General features: G+C 32.2%; 1 protein-coding gene across 1 annotated transcript in view; it reads left to right on the top strand.

Moving 5' to 3' along the window:
* Positions 1-26,106, top strand: part of SOX6 (SRY-box transcription factor 6) — a 349,859-nt gene that overhangs the window by 93,327 nt on the left and 230,426 nt on the right. The window contains exon 4 of the mRNA XM_054699396.1: positions 8,074-8,163. Coding sequence (XP_054555371.1) covers positions 8,074-8,163 — 90 coding nt within the window. The remainder of the gene's footprint in view (positions 1-8,073; positions 8,164-26,106) is intronic.

The raw sequence follows: 26,106 nt of genomic DNA, 5'->3' as shown, positions 1-26,106 counted from the left end.
ATCATTAAGGAGTTTAATATTTAGTTAGGATTATGTGATATGAATTTGACCATTATTATCGTAGTAGTAGTTAATGTAGAAGAAAAGTTGTGAAATTCATAGTGAAATGAGTTGCTACATGAAAAAAGATATTAAAAAAGCACAGTGCCTGATACCTACTATGTGCTTGGTAGGTTTCATTTTGCTTTGAATTGATGAATCAAGGCATACTTGCAGAGGTGGTATTTAATGTAGATACAGCTGAACAGGAGAAGGAGGTTTTGTTTGTGTCATGAAGTGGGAAGGCTTTCATGTCAGGAAGATATGACAAAAGATGTGGAAGTGAAAAATCTTAATGTGTACATAGGAGAGGGCTAAATGTTTGAAGCACTCAAATAGAATGAAGAATTTTATGTAGGAGAAATAATAGCAGATGATGACTCATTAGAGTCAGACTATGAAGGATCCTTAAATCAAGTTATAGAGTTTAATCTTATTTTAAATTCTTTCACTGATTTCAAATTCATACATAAAACAGATAAAAAGGAATATTGTACCAATTAAAAAAAACTTATTTTACAAGTTCATTTTGTAACATTAAATATAAAATCAATTAACCAGGACACCAAAGTTATTTTGATGAGTACAAAACTGAAACTAAGGCCTGCTGACCTCAGATAGAAGGTTTTTCTTGTTTTGTTTGTTTTGTTTTTTTATTTTTTTGCTTTTTCAAATGAGTCTCACTTCCACTTTATTTCTGCTGTATTTTTGTTGTCATTGCACCATATTCAGAAAATCCTAATTCAAATACCTAATAATTGTAAATAGCAGTCCTATAACAGTTTTACCGTAAAGACTTTGCATATCTTGGGCCTCCCTGGTGGCGCAGTGGTTGAGCGCTGGATTGTGAAGCTGCCTGCAGCCTCTGCAGCACCAGTTTGATCCCCGGCCACCGGGTGAGGGTCCCACATGGCGCACAGACCTCTCCTGCCACCCGCTGCTCCCTTCAGCAGTGTTATTTCGTCAGTCTGTCTGTTCTGCTCCCTGCTCTGGCTCTGGTGAATTCTCTCACCCTCCCGTGCTTCTGACTGTACCCAGTTGCTTGTATAAATAAATAAATAAATAAATAAATAAATAAATCTTAAAAAAAAAAAAAATTAGCAACATTCCTCATTTAAAAAAAAAGACTGCATATCTTTCAATAAATCAAGAGATTTATTTCAAGTTTTGCATAATAGATGTTTTAACCTGATAGTACAAGTTAATACAATGGTGATTTCCAGTGTGTTAAAAAATTGGAACATAACACATTTGCATATATAAGACACATTTTGTTATGGTTTCCATGTTGTTCAGATTTTTGTAAAAATTACACTGACAAAACCCTTAAATAGCTTAAGCAAAACCAGTATTATATTGGGTTATATTACCAAGAAACCCAAGAGTACAGTTTAGCTTTAGCTATTTTGGAATGTGTTTACTAATATGATATAAAAGAGTTTTTTTCTCTACTTACACTAATCTTTTTTGCTCTCTGTATTTTTGGCTTCATCCACTCTTACTACAGAGAGATTCTCCATCTCCTAACTATGTGATAGGGAGGATGGCCAGGAGACTCAGAGGTCTATTTACTTATAGTTTCTATCAATAACATGGTCACAGTCGAGAGCTTTTCCAGATTGTTCCAGCAGAGAATTCTAACTGAGTCCAATTTCTCTCTGTAGCTGGGAGGAGCAGTAAGAGGCAGGGAGTAGAGCATTGTGATTGACAACTCCATCAGGACATTTCCTAAGGAAATAAAACAAAAGCATATGGAGATAGAAGGTACATGAAAATTGTTTCTATAGTATAATTCAGCTTTTAAAAAACTATCAAATATGTATTTGAAAAGTGAAAATGAAACCAAACATTTGTGGAACCCGAAGAGCAGTGTCCTATGTTATGTGGTTTGAAAATGTTAGCTTTCATCAATGGTGCAGCAGAATGTAGGGTTATGAGAAGATGCCATGCTGAGCAATATTTTAGCAATAAGAACAGCTGTAGTTTCTAATAGGATATTTTTATTCCATTAAAATAGTGGTATATTTGAAGGTGTCATGGACAATGAGCTACAGTGATAAACTAAGATCTCAGTCTGCACATATAATTCTTGTATATAAAAATAAAACTTAATTCAAAAGGGGTCACTTTTTGAATTCAACAGTATTTTTAAGTAGCATCTTAACTATTCTTAGTAGATGGTTTTCGGGAAAGGAAAACTTTTAGTTCGAACACAATAATCCATTCTGGAAAAGAAAATGTGAGAACAGGAAGAGCAGCATACTGGAGTGTGTGAGGAAGAATTGACTGTTGAACACTCTTGACCTATACTGCTACACATCGACATTTTAACATTCCTCTCCAAATAAAGTGCTTCATCTCATTTCTGAAGCAATAATAGGTATAGTTATTTCTTTTCCCGCTATTGGATGCTATATTGTGGAGACTATAAATCTGATGTTGAAATGATTTATTGAATGTTATTTTAGTAAAAACAACACTGACTCAGACTCCGGGCTATGTTACTATTTGACCTCAGGGGAGGTAAGGTAACTTCTTTATCTTGACTTTGTTTCCTTCTTTCTGAAATGATGATGTTCCTCTTAATGAACTCTGAAGTTTCTTCCAACTGTAGCAGTAGGCTGTGATCCTCCGAATCACCATCTAGATATTTCCCGTGTTTTCTATATCAGTATTTGTAGTAGTTGAACATTGATGGTTATGGGAGAGGAATTTAGTTTTGAATGTGTCCTAGATGCTAACCAGTGTTGGAAAGCAGATAAAAGAGATATCTCTCACCTATGCATGTAGAACATTGTGACTTCCACAAATGCATGGTCAGTGCCAGTTTTAAGTGGTCCCTGTAGAAAATTATCAAAGAATGATAATAGTACAGAGAGAGACTGTAGTACCTAATGTGATGATGTCTATGTGAATATTTCTGGCAAGTTTAAATTGTGGGGATTTTTCCCCCAGATGAACATGCCAAAATTTTGCTTTTAACAGTTCTAATGATACTTGTCAATAGGTTACTTATCTCTGTCTCTGTCTGTTTGTCTCTCTTTCTCTCCCCTACACACACACACACACACACACACACACACACAAACACACACAGTATATTATCTAGTAAAGTGATTGTGGAATTAACATTTTTTTTTTTTCCTGGAAGGAATATATCTGATTTAATGACCAAAACATTTTAAGGCAGCACAACAAAATTTCACAGGAACTAAATCTATTTCTTCACACCGATCATGCATGTTTTACTCAAGCATTGAGTCATTAGCATGTTTATAATGGTTCTAATTTAGCACAACATTTTCTGAATTTTATCCTTGAGTCATTTACAAATTGTTCATATTGAATAAACAAAGGAAACAGATTGCATTTTATACTTAGTAATTTATCTCAAAGAAGAGGGGAGGGTTAATTGTTTTAAAGTTTTGGTCTGTTTGGGGAAGTGAGCCTGCTTTTTCATTGCTAGGCATAAATGCCATTTCTCATTTTGGGGGGAGAGTTGGGGGCTATGGAGGAGTAAAATGAAAAATTAGGACAAGATTGGCCACTCCCAGAGGGGAGTATGGAGCAAAAGGGGAGCTGGCACCAGATTATCCAAAACAGTTGGTGCATTCCTTAATGATCAAGTGCTTGAGAAGTCCAGCTCTTCCTGGCAGAGCATCTGTGTTGATGTTTATATCATTGCCCTGCTGTATGGGAAAGGCATGCTTTCTCTTGATGCTTGGCTAAAAATAGGATGGAATATAGCATTGTATGAGATATTTTAAGATAGCAAAAACATTTAAGAGGTTAAAGGTTTGGCTTTTGAATAAAAAAAAATCAGTGATATGACTTGTGTTATTTCTTGCAGACTGAATTTTATCTAGAGTTCGTCAGTGATTCGAACTCTTGGTCAGACAAATCTAAGTTCATTTGATGCACACTGAAAAGCCCACTTTGCTGTCTTTTCTGTCAGCCTCCTTGCATGAAGCAGGCCTGAAAACAGCCTATATTTAAACCTCCCTGTTCATTTTGGAAGATTAGTTGTTTCACTGGAGAGAGGGAGCGAGAAGGAGAGCACCAGCAGTCGTCAGGCAGTGTGCTTTGTACGTTATAGTGACTTCAAAATAAAACTGGCACATTTTAGTGTCTAATTATTTTTAGTGAGCTTGGAGGGTTTTAATTAAAATTTAAGAGTGCTCTTCAAGCTCTCCAAGCTCCAATTTTATACCACTGTATTGTGGAGCACTTGTCACTGTGGAAAAATGTACAGTAACTGGCATGTGCCTCTCTGTTTCCTAATGAAAAATGTGGGATGGATGATCAGCAAGGATATAAATATATATTGTCAGAATTAGTTGTAAATCAAGGTCAAGGATACTTTGGATAAGTTCTTGGATAATAGAAAATTTACTGTACTTGAAAATTATGATTCTTACTGTAAAACAGGAGCAGCATCATTGTCTTTCCTCACTAAAATATTGCAAAGATATTTTGTCTGTCGTGTTTGTAATATTTTGGCATTTCTAACTATCAGTTTGAACTTAAGAGGAATAATAAATGTTTAGTCACAGGTAACTTGCTTTAAAGTAGAAAAAAGACTTTTCTCATGTCCTTTCTTCTCTCTCTCCCCCCCTCTAGTTTTAATGATGATTATTGATTCTCTTTGACCCATTTGAAATACCTTTATTCTATGCAGAATAGGAGTTAATACTGGTGGTGCTTTGTTTAGCTAGGGATAATCTAAAATTGTTCCTAAAATATTGTCATATAGACTAGGAAATAAATATCTCATACACCCACCTCAAATTCCTCTTGTTTTATGAAATTTGTTAGCAGGCAAAATCATTACCAAGCTGTGATTAAGCATTCTTGACTTTCTTGACTTAAAACCTAGATACTTAGGAAGAAGAAACATTGCTTTGTAATCCATTAGGCAGGATATTTATAAAAAGTTATTTCTGAATTTGTTTTCCTTAGAAAAAAAATTTCTTAAAAGAAAATCTTACATTTTTAAAGGAAAAGAAAAAGACTTGCAATTGCAAATTAATTTTTAGCATATCACACCATGTTATATCTTTGATTAAAATGTAAGTGAAAATTGATGTCCAGGTTTTGATTTTTAATAGTCCTAATTTTTTTTTACCTCCGTTGGGTTTTGCATTTATGCGTCATCAGAATAGGGCAAAGTCTGATCTGATCAGACTTTGAAAAAGTCTGAAAAGCTAGTGTTTAAGGATGGCACAGGAGCATAAATAATTACTTTTAATTTGCATCCTTACCTGGGTATTATTTTCAGTGGAAAATTAAAAAACATAAATTTTCATTTACACTTTTAACTACTACATAATTGCAAATCAGAAATTTTTTAGTGGTGACCATTGATTGTGACCTCTGTCTTTATGTTATTTATTAACATTCTGCATCTTCTAGTCTTTCCTCCCTCACTTTACTTGCTTTACATTACAGCATGGAGGAGCATACATAGTACTAACTGTGGTATGCCCTTAGAGGTTTGGCATAGATAATTAAGTGAAAAAGCTAAGAGTTTTTCAAGACACTGCCTCAGAGTTTTGAGTCTTCCTGGAATCTAGAATTGAGATAAACATTGATAAGATTGTATATAGTGACTTTTATTGTCCCGTAGATAAAGGCAATCAGTGTCTGTTGCTAAATATTTTCATGGGCTATAAATATAGACATGCAAAGCTGCTTGATTTCCCCCCCCCTTAGTTTCTTCCACTGAAGTGGGAACTCAGCTAGATTAACTCAGCATTATGGTGAGGATTAATTTTCTAATAGGAATGTAAAATGCTTTGAAGTTATTAACCATTTTATTAATGAGTAGCTTTTATGTAAAGCTGTGTCCACATGGTTTGATTTATGTTTGAAGTGTGTGTTCCTGTTGTTCATATAGTTCTATTTTTCTCCCATGAAGTTTCAGCATTCTTTTTCTGGAGGTCTGAAAGATTTCAGGCCTATTTATAGAAATGAGAGGCTAAAATGCCTGTTTCACATTTACTGTGTATCTGATGCTAGTTTATGAAGTTTCTAGGAATTTGTGATCATTATTAGTAAATTAGGCTTTTGTCTTTAACCAATATAATATGTGCTTTGGCTCAACTTTTAACCAGACAAATTATGCTTTAGCATTTTTAACAGTGGTTACTGGTTTAGTGCAATATATAAAATATATGAAAAGGGTAAAAAACAATAAAAAGTAACTAAACTGGGTAAGATAGGATGTTAAAGACTTTTTGTTAATTATTCTTATCCATGTTCTGATATTATATAAATCTCTCTCAGAGATGTAAATCCAAATTGAGATTATCTCTGATAGGCATGGCTTTGAAGATTTGCTTGACTCTCACATCTAGGATTTTCTTTTCTGTGACATTAGTAGAAAACAAAATTCATACTGAAAAAATTATACATTTTTTTCTCAATTAAAAAAAGTAGCAAAAAACCATTTTGGCAATTGAATATAAACTAAATATTTACAGATGCATATAGGCTCTGTCAGGTCACTCAGAATTTAATTTTTAATCATAATAGTAGGTTATCTGTTGAAGTCTAAGGAAATAATAAGGAAGAATGGAAGAGAAAAATACTGAAAGGAAGGAAAGATGAGGGAAGAAGTAAGGGAAGGGGCAGACAATTTTCACTTAATAGAATCAAGCTGACTTCTATTTAGAAAGAACTTCAACTTCTGTGATAGCTCAGATGGTTGCTCTTCATCAGCCATTTCAGGACACACTGATCTGGATTCCATCCATTCCCTGATTGATTGATCATGTCATGAACAAATGTTAATTATTTTCACCAATACTTTCTAACCATGCAGTGGTCTTCTCATCTTTTACGCAGAGCTCACTTTCTTTTTCTGCAGCTTATCTAGTTTCTAAAATCCTGTAGATCCATCTTGACCTTACTGTCATGCTGAAAAATTCAAGGAGGATTTAGAAGTTGGAGGAAAAAAAATGAAAGGGAAAATGCTAAAGAGATAGGTACTGATATGAGAGAGAAAAAGCATTTGGAATTGAAGTAACTATTTCAAATATAAATTTAAAAAGAAGTTATCGGAATTTTGACACTTGGAATGTTAAAGTTTAATGGGAGTATGCTTTGCACTAGGATTTAGTATTTAAATCTTCATTCTCCTTTGTAAAAGTGGCCTATTTCTTAAGATTTGAGTCTTAAAAAGTGGAAGTAAATAGCTATAAGCAGAAACTAGTTGCAAGGCCATCTAAATAGAAAGGAAAAAAAAAATAACTCATTGAGAAAAACTTGCTACTTACTAGTACATTCTAAAGTTTAAATTTCTGCAAATATTATGAATCTTTGTGGAAACAAGTATAATAATTCTGTATTAACCAGTGCTATTTAGAGATACCGTAAGGAAACTAGTGGTTAAAAAAGCATTTTCTTTAAAAGAACATACTTCTCTCTTTAATGTAAGAAAAGTTTTAGCAGTTTTCATTACTTGGGGACAGAGGACATCTTAACTTTAATTTCTTTGCATTTTGCTCTAACGTGGAATTTTACAAAAAATGCCATATGTTTATTACTTTCTAACAGACTAATTGGTTATAAGTTGATTGACCTCTTCTCCCTTGAAGATTTGTCATTCTTTCTTGAATAGCACATGAATTTTGCTTGGAGTTAAAAAAAAAAATAATGTGGATAAAAAGGAATAACGTCAGCTTAAACCTGTAAAAGAGTACCTTTTCCTGTTCTATCACTCTAAGAAACAATAATGCTGATTAAAATTAGAATTACAAATATACTACCAAGCTAATATTATTGAGCATTATCTTCCCCCACCCCAGGCAAAACCTAAATTTTTTTTTTTTTGGTAAAAATAGATTTAGTTGTATTTTATAATAGAACTATGCAATTATCTATATCCTAGGGATTAAAATAGCAACAAATGGTTTTGTACATTTTTAAATGTGAGAATTTCTTTATAAACTGGCCTTCTGGATTTGAATTATTTTAATACTTGTAAAATATATTTATGTAATATTTTGAATACTTGCTTTTTTATTTTATTAGATTCCTCCTGTATGGAAAAACTACTTTCAAAAGATTGGAAGGAAAAAATGGAAAGACTAAATACCAGTGAACTTCTTGGAGAAATCAAAGGTACAATATTAAAATATCAAACCTAATAATGTAGAATATTTTTCTTTATAATAACACATTTGCTGTTTTAATGTACCCTAACATTAAATTATTACTTCTAATCTTTGTTTATATATAAGAAGGAGGTAAAAGTACACTATTTCCCTAAACTTTCATTCTTTGTAATATATAAAGAATAAAATTTTAGTCCTCTCTTTGCATTAGTCTATAAATACAAAATTTATAGTATAAACTGCTTTATTAACTTATTTAATAAAGCAAGTATACTTTATGAAGTATGTATATAAATCATGTAGGGATGAAAATATATAAAGTATGAAAAAGAAAAATATGTTCAAAGTAAAGAAAAATTAAAGAAAATTTAGTTCTTCCTGTTGAAATTATAATCATGACTTAATTTGTAAATTCAAATCATTAATTGGAATTTCTTCTGATTAAAAAGGGTCAACTGTAACACATAAAAAAGGTTTGTAGAATGTGTTGCACATAATAAATTTTGGGTAGATTCTAAGGTCTGTTTACCTTGTTCGAATCCCAGTTCTGTCACTTAGATCTGTGACTTAGGACAAGTCATGAGCTTTCCCTGTTTTGGATTTCTCATGTCTAAAAAGGGGATAATAATATTACCTATCTCATAAACTCACTAAGAGTGTTAATATCTGTAAAGCTTTTATTTTTTAAGTTAAATTTGTCGGTCATTTATATTTCTATGTAACTATGTGATTACCTTTTTCCTCCTTCATAAGTGCGCATACTTCACTCACCGTCTACCAAGCTTCCTGTGCCCACGCCCTAGCCCCTTGTTTTTGCTGTATTTTGTCATATGTTTTTATGTTATTTATATTCCATGGGTAGGAAGTTTTAGAGCAGTGCCTGGCACTTAAGAAAATATTCATGAGAGTAAATTATGTTCATTATTATTAACATGTCCATATAATCAAGTTTGATTAATCTAAAGCAGATTTCACAGGATTTAACATATCATGACCTCTGAACCTAATGAGGGTGAACATCTTTATTTTTGAAGTACTGTGATATTATTTTGAAACATGTTAAGAAGTGGACAATTCCTATAGATTATAGAGTTACCTCCCTATCAGTTAAGAAGTATTACCTTAATAAAAAATCATTAAAAAAAGAAGTCATGTTTTTTATGTAACTCTCTGGTTGATTCCTCTATAAAGATGAAGAACTGTATTACTAGTTTTTGGTATCTTGAATAGAATCATGGTCATTCATGAATTCTGACAATTGTCCTCTACAGTCTTCACTCTGACTTGTATTAATAATTTGGGAATTTACAGTAGATTTCTGAGTTTATCAAACAAGTACAGGTGATTGATTGATTATGTCATGAACAAATGTTAATTATTTTCACCAATACTTTCTAACACCAATACTTTCACCAACACTTCCTATTAGTGATCGATGATATTTAAAATGAAAATTTGACAATAACTATATGATGAAAATGTTATTTTAAAGTAATTACAGAAAATTTCAGGGCATGTTGTGTTCAACTCAGAGAGAACATGAAGTCATTTCTTTTGCAATGAAAAAATAATAACTTCATTAATACTGTATCAACATCAAATGGAAATTGAATATTATTTAGGATTTCACTTCTTCCATTTTGAACTCATAAAGGCCATTTGTTATTTTGGTAAAAAAGAAAATCAACGTATAACTGACAGTCAGGAAGAAAGTCATTAGTGACACATTCTGTGTCCAGCCACAGTAACATGATGTGTACTATCGTGCACGTCATAGTGTTTTTTTTTTCCTTTCTAAAGCCATTGATTTTTATAACAGTGAGAACAGAAATGGTTTATGCAAAGGCAAGCTTTTGCCAGCATGAATGATGGGGGTCTTGCTTTCTCTTAGTAATGGAGAAATTAACATTTTATTATGTTATGATTCAGCATAGTTTTATGCTTTGGGCAATCTGCCATTCCCCACTTTTCATTTTATTTTTTATGTTGATAATCAGGTTAAAAAACAAAAAAACTAATCTTACTATATTTTAGATAAAGTATTTAAAATTCAAAAGTGATGAAATACATCAAAAATTAAACTTTTCAAATGTTTATTTTCTGAATTCTGTATGGGATGTATAAACTTTCAATTGCTGTTCTTAGTTTTATGGGCAGAGAAGATAAGATTCTTACTAAAGTTTTCATTTTGATTTTCTTAAATTTATTGTCTCTTCTTTTAGTCTAACATTTTGTCACCATAAATATTTTTATAGAAAATACACCAGTAGGGCCTCCCTGGTGGCGCAGTACTTGAGCGCTGGGTTGCGAAGCTGCCCGTAGCCTCTGCAGCGCCAGTTCGATGCCCGGCTGCTCCCCGGCCACCGGAGGAGGGTCCCACATGGCCTGCAGACCTCTCCTGCCGCCCGCTGCTCCCCTCAGCAGTGTACTTTAGTCCTTCTGCCTGCTCTGCTCCCCGCTCTGGCTCTGGTGAATTCTCTCACCCTCCCGCGCTTCTGACTATACCTAGTGCTTGTATAAATAAATTAATAAATCTTAAAAAAAATACACCAGTAATATAATTAAAAATGAAAAAAATATTATTCAAATATTTGCTTCAACTGCTATTAAAACTCAACATATATTTTTAGTCTAGGTGAGAAGAGGCTAATTACTTTCCACCTAGATTATATATTTTTCTGAAATTTTAAAGTGACCCAAATACTATCTTTAAGGAGTATAGATCATTTCGTATTATTTGTATTTAATATTACATATCAAGCATTACATATTTTAATATACATCTTCTCATTGCAAAATTTATATATATTTTTACTACAAAATGTATAGAAACAGATGAAATTAGAATTGTTTCATTCTTCTTACAGTGTATATCCTTTCAATTTTAATTTATGTGTATATATGCCAATTTTTTTTCTTTTAAATTTTGAACTGTCCTTATGGTATTGCTTTTAATTTGTTTTTTTCCCACTTCATGACATATTGTGAATTTCCCTGTGAGTAGGTCATCTTCTAGTATCATTATTTTTTTTTAATGACTAGAGAGTTAATAAAAACATAAAATAGAAGTAAGATACTAGTAGGAAACCTCCAGATATGTGAAAGAATAATATAGTCACTTAGAAAATTAACACAATTTCTAGAAATTTGACATGATAATGAAGCATGATCAAGTGGTCAGATATACACTTCTGTACTAAGCAATTAGTTAATATTCACATTTTTTCTCACATGAAACTTTTGCAAAAATTCACATTGTATATTTTTCAAACAAGTTTCAACAAATTTCCAATAATTTGTATCAACAAGTTGCATTATTTAACCATAATGCAATTAAGTTAGCAATAAATAGAAAAAATTAATGGAAAGTAATTAAGTTCCTAATTGGAGAGAGGCTGGTGGAAGAATGGCTGGTGATATGAAGCAGGATTTTCCTTTCTATGCAGACTTGTTTTACATTGTCGTCAGTCTATAATTTTTTTTTTTTTCTGAAGAAAAAATTGCATAAAGTGAGGTTCTTGTAATTTAATTTAATCTTTTATTCCATATTTAAGTTGTTTTTGTTGTTTGTCATTCTAAACAGCACCTTGAACATGGAAACTTTTTATTAATACTTCCTGGCTTATCAGTGCTTATTTTCTTAGGATATATTCCTCAAAAGTGAAAAATCTGGTTAAGAATATGTTCTTTTTTAAAGGGCTTTTGGTTATTATTGCCATGCTACCCTTCAGAGAGGATATGTGTTCTGTTCAATCACCAACTTGTCTATAAGTGTTCTCCAGTCCTCGATAAAAATTATAAAAATTGCGTTGCTAGTTTGATGAGGAAAATAACATATTCTTGCCAATTTAATTTGAATTTTTTGTTATTGAATATGAAGAATTTTACATACACTTTCTTTTATGAAATATTTCTTCGTGAATTACCTCTTAAAGTTTTCCTCTAAAGAATTATCTAGTTCTGATTTTCTAAGATTCTTGATTTATTGTATATTTTCCATTCTATATTCTTTTTGTTGCTGTGTTTAGAGATGCTCATGAATCTTGTCTTTATTTCTTTTACTGGTTCATTTTGTAATTTCCCATTATTAGCTATGGTCATTTTTCAATTATTTTTTTTCTCCTCTTCTTGAAAGTTATATATCCCTTTTCATATACCTCTTCTCTTCTTACACTGTCTAGAATGTCAAGAATAATATGAAATAATAGAGGAGATAGCAAATATTTTGTGTAGTTTTTAATTTGTGGAATTCTCTTAAATATTTTACCATTAATTATTACATTAACTATTGCTTTTATTTTTAATCAGTTAAAACCATTCTAGTTATAGTTTGTTAGGAGTTTCTATTAAAACTTGCATTTTATTTTATGGCATGTCTTATTGGTTTTTGTTTTTCAAATTTACTGATGAAATAAACCCTGATTAGTCATGGTCTAGTCTTGTTTTAATGTGCTGCATAATTTTATTTGCTCCTATTACAGTTATTTTTGCATCTATAATCATAAATGAGGTTAGTTTGTGATTTTCTATTTTTTTTGCATTATCTTTTTTAATTTTTAGTACCAGAATTCATTGCTGAATTGAAAAGCCTTCATTTTCTAGGCTATGTAAAATATTGAATAGATAACATGTGCCTTACTTAATCCTTAAAATTCTGAAAGAATATCCTCAGAAAATAGCTATGCCTATGGTTGTCTTTGGACATAGTTGCTTTAATTTTCTATCTTTCTTTAAGAAGTTTTGTCTTGAAATATTCTTTTTAGTTACTTTCTAGGAAAGAAGTCCTTAAAATTGTGTATTTCTTTGAGATTTTCAAATATGATAGTATTGATTTAATATACAGTATTCTTATTTCTGTTTTCTATTTCCATTTAAAATTTTGTATAATTGTGTTTTCTCTCTTGACCCTCAATTTTACTTGCAAGTGGTTTTTCTATATATTTCCCCTCCAGCTCTTGCTTTGGCAAGAATCCACTGTTAGGGTTTATTTGTCAGTTCTGCTGTTTGTCAATATTCTAACAGTTTAATCTTGCTTTTACCTTTATTATTTTTGCCTTCCTTGTTTTCTTTATATTTCTCCCTGATACCTTCTGCTTCCTAAATTGAATTGTTTAAAAATTAAATTAATTAAAATTAATTAAAAAATAAATTTTAGATTTAAATCTAAATTAATTCAATTAAAGATTAATTTAAAGTAATTAAAATTCATTTTAAACAATTTTTGTTAAATAAAAAATAACTGTGGCTATGAATATATTTGTAGAAATAATTTTATACATCCATACATTTTAGTTTTTAGAATTCTTAGTTATTATATTTTGAATAGCCAAGTTTTATAATATTTTCTAATTGATCTATTTTTCTGTATCATCTTATTTATTTAAGATACGTTTATGTAGGCAAAGCTGGTTTACATCACTGTATTTGTTTAAGGGGTTAAAGGTTCAAACCACTACAAATGTGTTTTTACACCATGACTACCACTGAACCCCCAGTAATCCTCTACCATATTCCATTAGGCCCTCTCCCTCCCTCACTGCAACTCCTCTAACCTCCCCTTCTGTTTTAGCCTGTTACTGGTTTGGTTTTGTCTGACCTTTTTTGTTTGTTTGTTTCTCTAAATTCCACATATAAGTCTAACCATCCGATATTTGTCTTTCTCCTTTTGACTTAATTTGCGAATTCGTGTAGCATTCTTACCTTTATGTCTTCTTCTGGATTAAAAAATGTAATGAAGCTCAGACAGGGAGAAAACATAATCACTGTTAATACTGTTGGAAAGTTCTATGTGGTGGATTAGGTGCTAGAGGGAGAATGAAAGCGTGGACAGTAGGATAAGAGCAGTATTGAAAAATGAATCTTCAACCCAGTGAACTTCATTATTATTAACTTATTAAGAAACAATACATTAACAATGTCTCCTTCAGGCTTTACTTAAAAAATAGTGCTTTCAGATAAAAATCTTACTATCTCCATGGAATATTACTCAGCATTCAAAAAAGATAAACACATGCAATTTGCAGCAACATGGATGGCGCTGGAAGGGATCATGCTCAGTGAAATAAGCCAAAAAGAAAAAGAAAAATACGGGATGGTCTCACTCATAGCAGGAATCTAGAATACTTAAATAAGGGACCAGGAAAATGAATAACTATAAGAAAGTGAAAATCAAAATCAACAAAAACTATGAACCAGAGACACTTTTTGGGGGGTGGGGGGGCGGGAGGGGAGGGATTGGGGTCAGAATGGGGGGATTGCAAATGTATGAGGAATATAAAAATAAAATTTATTAATTAAAAAAAAATAAATAAAAAACTTCAAGGTTAAAAAAAAAAATCTTACTATCTCAATGAAGTAAAGCAATTATTTCTGAAACCCCTAAATAAGAGTTAGAATATTACTAAACAGTTTTTAAAAAACACTGAATAGTAGATTTTCAATGAACCTGTATCTGAGTCTTTAGTATTGTTTAGGTGAAAATTCCATCCAAACCCCCCACAATGTTTCCATAGGTAACCTCCTTTCCAGTAACAGTATTAATTGAAGATAGAGTACTATAGTAGTATGTTGTGAATTTATTACACTCACCATAATTTCAAAGTAATATTTATTTTATTTTATTTATTTTTTTAAAGATTTATTTATTTGTTTGTTTGTTTATTTATTTATTTATTTATTTATGCAAGCACTGGGTACAGTCAGAGCACGGGAGGGTGAGAGAATTCACCAGAGCCAGAGCGGGGAGCAGAGCAGGCAGAAGGACCGAAGTACACTGCTGAGGGGAGCAGCGGGCGGCAGAAGAGGTCTGCGTGCCATGCGGGACCCTCCTCCGGTGGCCGGGGAGCAGCCGGGGATCGAACCGGCACTACAGAGGCTGCGAGCAGCTTCGCAACCCAGCGCTCAACCGCTGCGCCACCGGGGAGGCCCTCAAAGTAATATTTAAATGAGGTTACCATCATTCCAAGTATTGCTAAATAACTTTATTATTTTGAACTTAAATGAAGTATAGCATAAAATGATTAGACTTTTGTTCTGGTTACATCTGAAGCATTGTGTTCTAATTGGGTATCACACTTTTGAGGGAGCTGTTGTCAAATTCTGATTGATCAAAGTGGTGAGAATGATGAAGATTCTTGAACATTTATCATGAATAGTAATTAAAGAGTTAGGGAAGTTTGGCCTAATACACGTTAGCTGGTTGATGATGTTTTGTTGAAAAGAAAAGGATAAGATTTTTTTCTTTTTTTTTATAGGAAATTAAAGTAATAGGGAAATTTTTCTTAGCATGCAAATGGACTTAGGAACAATTACTGAGTATCTGATATTGATACAGTTGGACTGCATTAACAGAGAGTGATTTGAATATAGCAGGTATTCAGAAATATTTGTTGAATGGCTGGATAGATGAATGAATAAAATGAAATCAGTGGAAATCTGTCTGTGGGAAATTTTAAACAGACATGTTGTAGAGATTATTCCTACTCTGGTAGAAAGTTATCATCATGACCTCTTATGGTTCTTCCAAATTAATACCAAGACTTTTTATGTTTTCTTAATTAGAAGACTGATTTTCAAAATATTATCTACTTATCTACTTCCTATTTATATACTACAGTAAGTACTTTTGTAAGGTGCTTTATTGTTCACTAAGGAAAAAAAATGTATTAAATCATCTACGTTATTTAATGTGATCCTTACAGCAACCCAGTGAGGAAAATACATATGAGTAAAATGAGACTGAGAGAAAATTAAGTGACTTTGTTCAAGGTCATTAGAAAGTTGTGGAAGTAGGTTTTGTTTCCTGATCTATGAAGCCTCTGTTAATCATAACAGAGTAATTTTCAAATTCTTCAGTCAAAATTCTGCAGTGGCGATAGAGAAGACTTCTGGGTATTTCTCCTTCCCACAATGCACAACCACCAAACTAACTCATTTCTACCACTTTCTGCATAAGTAAGGCAGTACAGCAAAGCAAATGTGAGTTTAGGCAATGGATTTTTTTTTTCTCTCTTGATCTAAACCCAAATGAGACAGAAGAGGGAATAGTATAGTAGAAGGACAAGGTAAGACAGAATTACTGATAGGGACCATGACCCATTTGTATATATATATATTTTATTTCAACTTATTTGTTTCACTTGTTTCAAAGGAGTGAGGATACTGGGAGGGAGGGAGGGTGGGAGGGAGGGAGGAAGAGAGGAAGGCATGTGTGTATATATATTTATAAAGTGTATGTATATTTATAAAGCATTTATAAATGCAATAGTGATATACTGAATGATATCTAAAGCAATAGGACTCAGCACTTATCTCCATGGATGGGTCTACTTTCTGTGGTTTATGTGAGAAAATCTTAGTCAGCTCCCCTGTTTTACACACATGCCCCTCTATGCTGTGGCTGGCATCTCCATCTTGGTGTGAAGGCGCCTCCCTGGCAGTGTGCCAGAGAAACAGTAATGTTGGTTGTTTGAGTTAGCACAAACTGTGCTCATGTTTGTCAAACACACAGATGATAAGACACAAAAAATAATTATGTGATATGAACCAAATAAGGAAAATAGTGTTTTCCTTCGTGGTCATTTATGATTAATCATTTCAATATTTACTTCTAGGGTTTAAGGTAGATGTGCTTGTTAGGTATGTTCTCCTGAAGCTTAGAAATATGAATCTTTCTAATGAGGGAAAAGTGATTAAACGAATGTTTTTAAATGGAAAATTCTACCAGTGGCTTCTACTGTCTTTTAAAATCACTGTTGAAATTCAGTTTCTTATTATAGTTAAAGATTACTACTAAAGATTAAGCATTACTCCCTGTTGCTTCATTGCAGTTGTTACTAAGAGAAGTAAAGGCAGGAACTGCATTGCATCTGACAATACAAGCAAGTTGCAGTTATGCTTTGTAAAAACACTGAATTCAAAATGTGAATTTATTATGATATTGCTACTGTGTGCCACTGAGATCCTGATTTGGATTGTAAACATAAATCTTTTGGGGGAGAGCACAGGAACACAAAAATCATGGTGCTTTTCAGTGCATGATAGATCCTTAAAGATCAAGTAGTGCAGATTTTCTTGAAGTTACTTAAGCAGTGCTGTTCTCACTTAAGGGTCAGAATGACTCTAACCCTGTTTCCGTAGAATTAGTGTTCTTCATCATAGGATACTGTCTTAATGGGAATTCTCTCTCCTAGTTTGTTCAATTTATAGCAAGGTCCTAAACTCTACCTAAGTACTTGGATTGCTTATTCTACACAGTGTGCTTTCTACAGAATACTGTTTTTTTAGGAATAGTGATTCACAGTTGCTAGTATTTTCTTTATAGACAATCACAGGACTACTAGAGTAGTTTTCAAGAGCAATGACTGTACACTTTGCATATTCATTTATAAATGAATTTTTCTTGAATTTCCATTTACAAACTTACAGTGATTTCTCCAACTGAGGGAACTTTAAAAAATCTGGAAATGTTTATAAGTGAATCATTTGCCACTTTTCAGCAGCAGTAAAATCAGTGAAGTTCATATACCTAATGATTCTTGCTTTCAGGAAAAGCATTTGAAACGCTAATGTATCAATCTTTAGATTTTATGTGTTTTGAAAACTTTAACTTGTTATTTCTAAGACATTGTCATATTACCCTAGAGACTGCCTTGTGAAAGAGATTGAGAATACAGATGTTATTTTCATACTTTCCTGTTTGCATGAAATGACATAGTAGAGTATCATTATTTTCTGTATAAATCTATGTAGTTATAGAAATTCAGAATAAAATCTAGAATATCAAAAATTAGATCTGAAGGGCTTTGAATATCTTGTAATTCAACTCCTTTTTTTTCGATATAGGAACCCTAATATCTAGAAAAGTTACTGCTTTAAATCACATTTTATATAATGTAATGAAGGCAGAAACTTAATATTTCCCACTTAATATTTAGTCCACTTCACATAGTCTTTTGGTTGTCTTATAATCAATGATGAGTATTTATTGCCTAATCCATGAACTCCTTTTGCTAACAATAAATAAATACCACAGTTTTACAAATATATATGCATTATAGTACAGCAATACCCACAGTTTTATAATTATACCATTTTGCACGAATGTAGACATTTCAAAGCTCTCTTTTGTGCTCTCTGTTATAAACATCTTTTACTTCTTTTGAAGTCTGTGTGATATAGATACAAGCACTTGGGGTTAGAGACACAATGTCTGCTTAATTAAAATTCAAACAAAAGCTACCAGCAAAAATTACTGTTATATGATTGAGGTCTAAGGTATTATAATTCATTACACTCATTTTTAACCATTGGGATTAAAGGAAATCTATATTTTGGAGAAAGGATCAGTTAGCTCTAATTAGTGAAATCAATGTTTACATAAAAGAAAATACTGGTTTAATAATAATGCTGGTTGTAAATATAACACTAACTAAAATTGTGCTTTGTTATTATTACATTGACCACAAAATCATATTTTAAATTCATTGTATAAGAATCTGTAACTTCTTTTTAATAATTACTATAATGAAAAACACAGAACTTTAAAATCATATCTGATTTCAAAAATTTCACCTATAAAATATTTTTGTATGTAAAAATAGTTACCAATTATAAAATATTCTTATTGATTCCATTTTAAAAAGGCTAATTTTAGCAATAGCTAGAGCTTAGAGTGGTAAATGAGGCAAAATTGGTTAGTAGTAAAAATGATCCGAAGTATTCTTACACAATTATGATTACATTAAATATGTATTAGTCTATTTGGTGACATATCGAAATAAAAGAGAATACATTTTGATATAATTCAAAAACAAGATGTTTCACTTTTTTCTTTCAAATTGCTATAATGAAAATAAACATTACAACAAGCATAGATAAGAAAAAGTATTACTAATTACAGCCTAGATTTTAAGTAAAATGAAGGTCATTAGCAATTTCCTGGAAGCCATTCAGTTTGTCTACCAGGAAATGGTAACTAGTAGGACCTCTGTAATCTGCCTGTGTGGAATTAGGGAAAACATATTGGAGTTTTAACATTGTGTGTTGCATTTAGGCTGATGGTGGTAACTTTTTCTACCATCTTCATTTTCTTTTCATATAAATAATTTTTATTCCACCTGAATGTATAAATAGCCTTTTCCTTCCTTCCTTCCTTCCTTCCACCCATCCATCCATATTTCTGTCCATCCATCATTAGATACATTAATGCACATCTGTAGATCAGAGTATGATTCATAGTGAAATAAGATATAATAGGGTAAAAGCAGAATAATAAGACTCTGGGAGTGAAATATATCTGGGCAAATTGAAAAAAATTTCTATTAACTTGGAATACTGATTGCACAACATTTTGGACAGTAATTTAATTTCATTTTTAGTAGTAGCATCTTCTTATCCGAGTGTAGAGATAAAAAAAAAAAACTGGAAGAAATGGGATACTGATTTAAAGATGTTTAGCTTGACTTCTTCATATTACTTGAAGTATCAGTCCACTTAATGAAGTAAACAACTCTAGAACTTTTAAGAATGACAGAGTAAAACTAAGGAGTGTGTGTGTGTGTGTGTGTGTGTGTATATACACACAAACTGAAGTTCTCAAACTATTTGATTTCAGAATTCTTTAATGTATTGAAAACTCTAAAAATCTTTTGTTCATGTGACATGTCTTCGATACTTTCTTTTTAGAAATTAAACTTGAGAATTAAAAAAATTGCTAAGTTTTTAGTGTGTGGCTTAAGGAATTCTCATATCTGTTAATGAGTTCAGTCTGTTATGTGTTGATTGAGGTATATAAAGAAAACCTGTGACTCTTGTTCTTTGATACTGAACCAAATATTACAAGTGGCAGTTTCTTAAAAATCAGGTCTAAAGTAGGATGTGAACTATATCAATGATCTTTTAATACTTTTACATTAAAATCCATTGGTTCAGTTTTAACTTTGAATGAATTGTCATTCCAAGAATGATTTTATAACAGCATGCATTGGACTTTTAGATTATATTGTTTCACTGAGTTATGCAAATCTTTTTTTAGGAACATTTCATCATAGAATATCAAAAAAGCACATTCATCAATATCACCACAAATTTTATCAGAAAAATCTTCTAAGTATTTGGAGACTATCATTCTAATGGCAGATAGTTTCCAGAGTTCTAATTTTTCCTTGAAAATTCAAATTGTATTATTTTAACTAATACTATAAGTTGTTTTTCTTTAACTGATAGTCTCACAAGCAAATATTGTAAAACCGATAATATTTTGTCTCATATTGTTCTTTCAATAAAATTGGTGTTCTATGCAAAAAAAGATAGCAAAAACTTCAGCTACAACTCAAACAAAGCACAAGTGATTTTCCTTGAAAGGTCTGTAATAGTTAAGTATTATAAACAGGAGAAATACTTCCCATTTTATTAAACATAATATTATAAATATCTGTACAAATAGTCATTATTTAATAAACTTATTTTTTACTGTTTCACAAAGGAAATTTTTAATTGAAGTTGAGTTTTTTATTTGTTTTACTACAAGTGTATGGTGGTAAAAAATAAAAATGACTATTGCTAATTCAATTTTTTTTTTTTACATTTTTTTTTAATAGAGGCATGTTTTTATTTATTTATTTATTTATTTATTTATTTGTTTGTTTGTTTGTTTTGTTTATACATGCACTGGATACAGTCAGAAGTGCGGGAGGGTGAGAGAATTCACCAGAGCCAGAGCAGGGAGCAGAGCAGGCAGAAGGACCAAAGTACACCGCTGAGGGGAGCAGCGGGCGGCAGGAGAGGTCTGCACGCCATGTGGGACCTTCCTCCTGTGGCCTAGGAGCAGCAGGGGATTGAACTGGCGCCGCAGAGGCCGCTGGCAGTGGCAGCTTCGCAACCCAGCGCTCTACCGCTGCGCCACCGGAGAGGCCCTCAACAATTTTTTTTTTTTTTTTTTGTTTAGAGAAAGAGAAAGTTAATTAGGGAGAAAAGGAACAGAATAAAGTGGGACTCCCAGGCGGGTGGAACCAGGCCAGGGAGGAGCAAGGAAGCTGAGGACCAACAATTTTAACCCATTATTTTATCTACATCATCACTGCAAATGTCAGTACTGTAACATGCAATTAATATCTTAGTATATTATAAAACCTAGTGATCTCAGGGGTACCATATCTCAGGATATGGGATTCCAATGTGTCCATGAACCATACTTTGAGAGCCTCTTAACTAGAACCTTAAAACAGACTAGCATATAATTATCTTGAGAATAAAAATAATTTTCACTAATAACTACAAAGCAAATTAGTAACATTTAAGAATTCAAAGATTTAAAAAAAAGAATTCAAAGATTTTATGACGACTGTGGTTTAAGGAAGTAAGTTGCTTTCTTACATGGATTTGGAATTATGGCATAATAAACATGGTCAGATGTAGGTTTGAATTGTACTATAAACTGAGACTTTAATGTATTTTGTTTAACCTATCTTACCCTATGTTTTAATTTATAAAATGAAAAATATGTGCATTTCAGTGTTATTGTCAGTGATTATGAAATGACTAACAAAATAGGTCTTCAGAAAACCATAGTTTGCCTGTAAGGAATAGGAAAAAAGTTTTTGGTTATATGTAACCTTTAAGGACCTGACATCATACATTGTTATCTCTTGTAGCACAAATTGTTTCAAAGGAAATGATTAAACTTGTGTTAAATTGAGATGGTGACATCTGCCAGTCCAATAAATCAGTATTATCATACAGGTTAACTTTATAATGTAGTTCATATCACCAATGTTTGCTCAGCCACAAATGATATTCAGTTGATTAATAATTAACTTATATTTTTTAGTTAAGCTATGTAAACATTAGCCTAGTCAGCTTCATTTCCATTTCATTATTACAGATAGTTTTGCTGTCATATGCCTTCAAAGCCCATGTAGTATTGTTAAGTCACCTTATTTAAATACTAGTCAAATTTTCTTACCCAAAATTTTAAGAGATTTCTCATTTTTTTTTAAAGTATTTATTTTTACATACAAGAACTGGGGTACAGGCCAGAGATGCAAGGGTGTGTGTGTGTGTGTGTGTGTGTGTGTGTGTGTGTGAGAGAGGATTCACCAGAGACAGAGTGGGGAACAGAACAGGCAGACTGACTGAAGTACACTGCTGAGGGGAGCAGCGGGCGAGTCAGGAGAGGTCTGCTGCACCATGTGGGTAGCTCTCTGGCTGGCTTGGGATCCATGCTACAGAGGCTGTGGATAGCTTCACAGTGCTGTGCTTAACCTCTTGCACCATCAGAGAGGCCCTCCCATATATTTTTAATTCTGGTATTATTATAGTGGCAGGTCTTGTTTTTAAAATGATTTTTCGCAAGTAACATTTCTGGATATACAGTTGCTATAAAGTTTTTTTTAACATGATATTTATGGTGAATGAGATTTATACATATTCATTTACTATTTTATAATTAAAGGTTACACATATGATTTTTAGTTAACACAAAATAGTATGAAAAAGATCCAATTTTTATATACCATTATAATTTACTTGCTCTATTTTACTTTAGTGTTTTTTTTTTTTTTGGTTTGGATAAATAATATAATTTAAGAATATACATTTGTGATAATATTGATTGATTCTTGGAAGAAATATGGTTGGAATAGTAAATAATCTCAACAGGATTTATAGGCCTAGGAATCTCTGTGTCTAGTACCTTGTGTCTAGGTGACAGGTTGTGTCCTGGGCATTTCTATACTCTATAGTGAGCTCTTGACCAAATTCTTTTGGTATATGTATGCCACAAAAAAGAACTGGCCCACAGTAGTAGACCTCCTACACACTTACTATTTAGGTCATTTGTCAGAATTAAAAAAAAAATTGGAAAGCTAACCACTTAATAAAATTGTGTGTATTTTCATCCAAATGGTGTTTTTATGAGTAAGTCTCTTGAAATAGGCATAAATTGTACATTATTCTCCACATTTTTAAATGTGTTGCTACTGTTCGTAATTGCTACTGAGTGCATATTTAATGCACTGGGGAAATTTGATGCAATTATTCCGTTTATTTGTGATTCCCCTCCAATTCAAATGTCTGCATTAAGCTATGGGAAAAGAAAACTATAGAGAATTTAGGTCATTTAAAAAATGCACACATTTTCTAACTCTGCTTGTAAACTTGTATTGCACTAACCAAAATAAAATTAGAATGAACCTGACTTGTAAAGAATAGGGTCCAAAAGTTTAGGGATTCTTTAATAAAATTACCTTTTAAATATAACCTTAAAGCAGGCTAGTCACAAGGCCAGAGTCTTACAGAAGTCAATGAGAGACATGTATAACAGAGGTAAAATTTAGCTAGTTTATGTCATGCAAATTATTTGTCCTTCGGTACTTAGGAGTTGATTACACATGGAATTGGATTGAATAGACACAAGTTGATGGCCCTTAGAAAGTCTGTACAAAATAGCAGAAATCACAGAGGAAAGGTCGGAATCTGTCTCACCATGAGTGCCTAGAATTTTTTAAAGCTCAGAGAATTGGGTACTGAAAAAGATCTCTACTGCTGAAAGGGTCTGAAAATAAGCACAGTGCAAAAGGGGCACAGTTTTTGTAGGCCCACATTTTATTTTCTCCTTTGATCATAAGCTAGTAAGAAAAGTATACCTGTGTCACAGAAATGGTTCAACATCATTAAAATGGTCTGGTCAGGGAGCAGAATAACCAGAAGAACACAGGTATTAAATGGGGAGGAAGATACTATTTTGTTCAGTACTAATTTGTAATAACTATTTGTTATACATGTTTCAACAATATTCTTAACTCTCTCTCTCTTAGTTATGAAAGCATGAGATTTTTAAATGAGGTCTATTCCATGACTTTAAAAATATGTTTCTTATAATAAGAACAACAGACCTGTGTTCTTACAGGCTTAAAGCAAAGAGTTACAGTCCTATTAACATTTGTTTGACTCGGCATCCATCACAACAGGTGCATAATTATTTTTATGAGTAAAATATTATTAGTCAAAATTAGCCAGGACAAAATGCAAGTTGTCTGATTAAATAATCAGGGCAGATACTTAAAATTCATTTGATTTCCTGAGGAATTTTAAAATGCTAAGTCCCAGTCTCTTACTCTGATGTTACTTTGAAATATTGGAAGTTACATTATAGTATATTAGTAGTAAGTTGTATCTAGTTTTATCTATGTCACATAATTCAGTTGAATTCACTAAATTACTAAAAGTGTAATAGTTTCTTTTTTGAAAAGTATTCTAAATTCAATTAAAAAGCTCAGTAGTTTAGAAAGTTAAAATAAATTTTAGTTCAGAAAGTTAAATCCTCTGTTTTCTTGCTTAAACTTAATTTGTCGGGTGTAAAAAACAATAGAAATTTCAACTCACAAAAGTTATAAACCATATGTACTTCAAAGTTATTAAAGATTTTTCACCAAGATACTTAATATCTTGGTGATAAATAAAGGCTGCCAAATGGTGACAATAAAACAGTCAAACAAACACCCCCCTCCCTCCCAGACCCTTAAACTGGACAGAAAGTTTCCTAAGAAGGCACCTTTCACCATGGTTTAGAAATGCTACAATAGTGCAGCTGTTAGAAACCAATTATAGGCAGGTAACTGTTTGTTTTCGTATCTAAATCTGTTTGTCAATCAGGAGAATGCAGTGAATCAGGAGAAAGGATCTCAAATACAAACCACAGAGTAAGGCAGAGCATCTGGAATGGGTCCAAGCCACAAGAATTAGGGCAGGAGTATAGATGGAATCAAAACCATACATGTGCACATGACTTCTGTCTTTGACCAACTTTTCAAACAGACTCAGAAGTAGAGATTATTGGAGAAAACATGTCAGTTTTCTTTTGAGCGCTGTCTGATTTTAAGATTTGTTAGAAATCTATGCTTATTTATAGAAGAATGATTGTAGAAGATATCTTCTACAGATCTTTACAAATGTAAGACATTTCTAAAATTAGTTCATAATTATCCTTCTTAAATAAAATTTTAAACTTATTTTTAAATTCCAAAGTGTATTATGTATGTATGTATGTATTTCAAAGTAGTAAATTTTTATCTGGTTATATATATGTGTGTCACACACATATATATAACCAGATAAAAATTTACTACTTTGAAATTAATCTATGGCAATTTCTAGCTTATAGACCTATTTATGAAGAAACTTTAGTTTTATCTGGACCCAAGAGTACATTTTTACTCAATTTAGCAAAACCACCTTTACAGCTGTTGTACTCCAGTTGCAAGATTTCAAGAGACAGTGAAGTTTGTAGAGCACTTTACATAAATCTATATGGCTAGAAGTTTTTACATGCTGAAATATGGGAAAACCTACCAAGGCCCTGAAGTTTAAGTTGGTAACATCAAGGGAGAATAAATATAAGTTTATTAAGAAAGCTAAAGAAAATAAAATAGGCATGACTATTCTGTGGTTTTGCTTAAACACAGGCTTTCACATCCATTGAGAGTCCTGGATTTCTTGTTAACTGGTTACTGAAAGAAGCTCTTTTATTTTTCCAGCCATAGTTTAGTGCCAGTATGCATTTGTCTCAAAGCATGATGGCTGCTAACCTTCACAGTTGACTATATATTTCTCAGTCATGACTACCATGGTTTAGGGGTGCCCTCTCAGATGGATGCTTAAAAGCATTTCACAGGAGTGAATGTTACTTGTCAGCCCAGGTCTCTCTCTGTGTACTATTTCATTTGGTTGTAGAAAGTGAAAGAGGGATCACCATTGCCTGACATGGTGTTCTCTGTACCTGGGCAATCTTTGAAATATTTATATAGGCTCATCTGAGAGGAAATCAAAACTAATAATTAAGCAAATGAGTAAGAAGTGATCAGTGAGATTAAATGAAATAGTGGAGCAAAGTTATTTTTTCAACATAAAATGGAGAGTTTGCTTAAGGTTGTAGGAAGAATTCCAAGGAGAT

The sequence above is a fragment of the Talpa occidentalis genome, unplaced genomic scaffold, assembly GCF_014898055.3.
Source record: "Talpa occidentalis isolate TD23 unplaced genomic scaffold, MPIMG_talOcc4v2.1 talOcc4.3, whole genome shotgun sequence".
Taxonomy (NCBI): Eukaryota; Metazoa; Chordata; class Mammalia; order Eulipotyphla; family Talpidae; genus Talpa; species Talpa occidentalis.
Note: the sequence above shows the minus strand (reverse complement) of the source record. Positions and strands in the feature narration are given on the sequence as shown.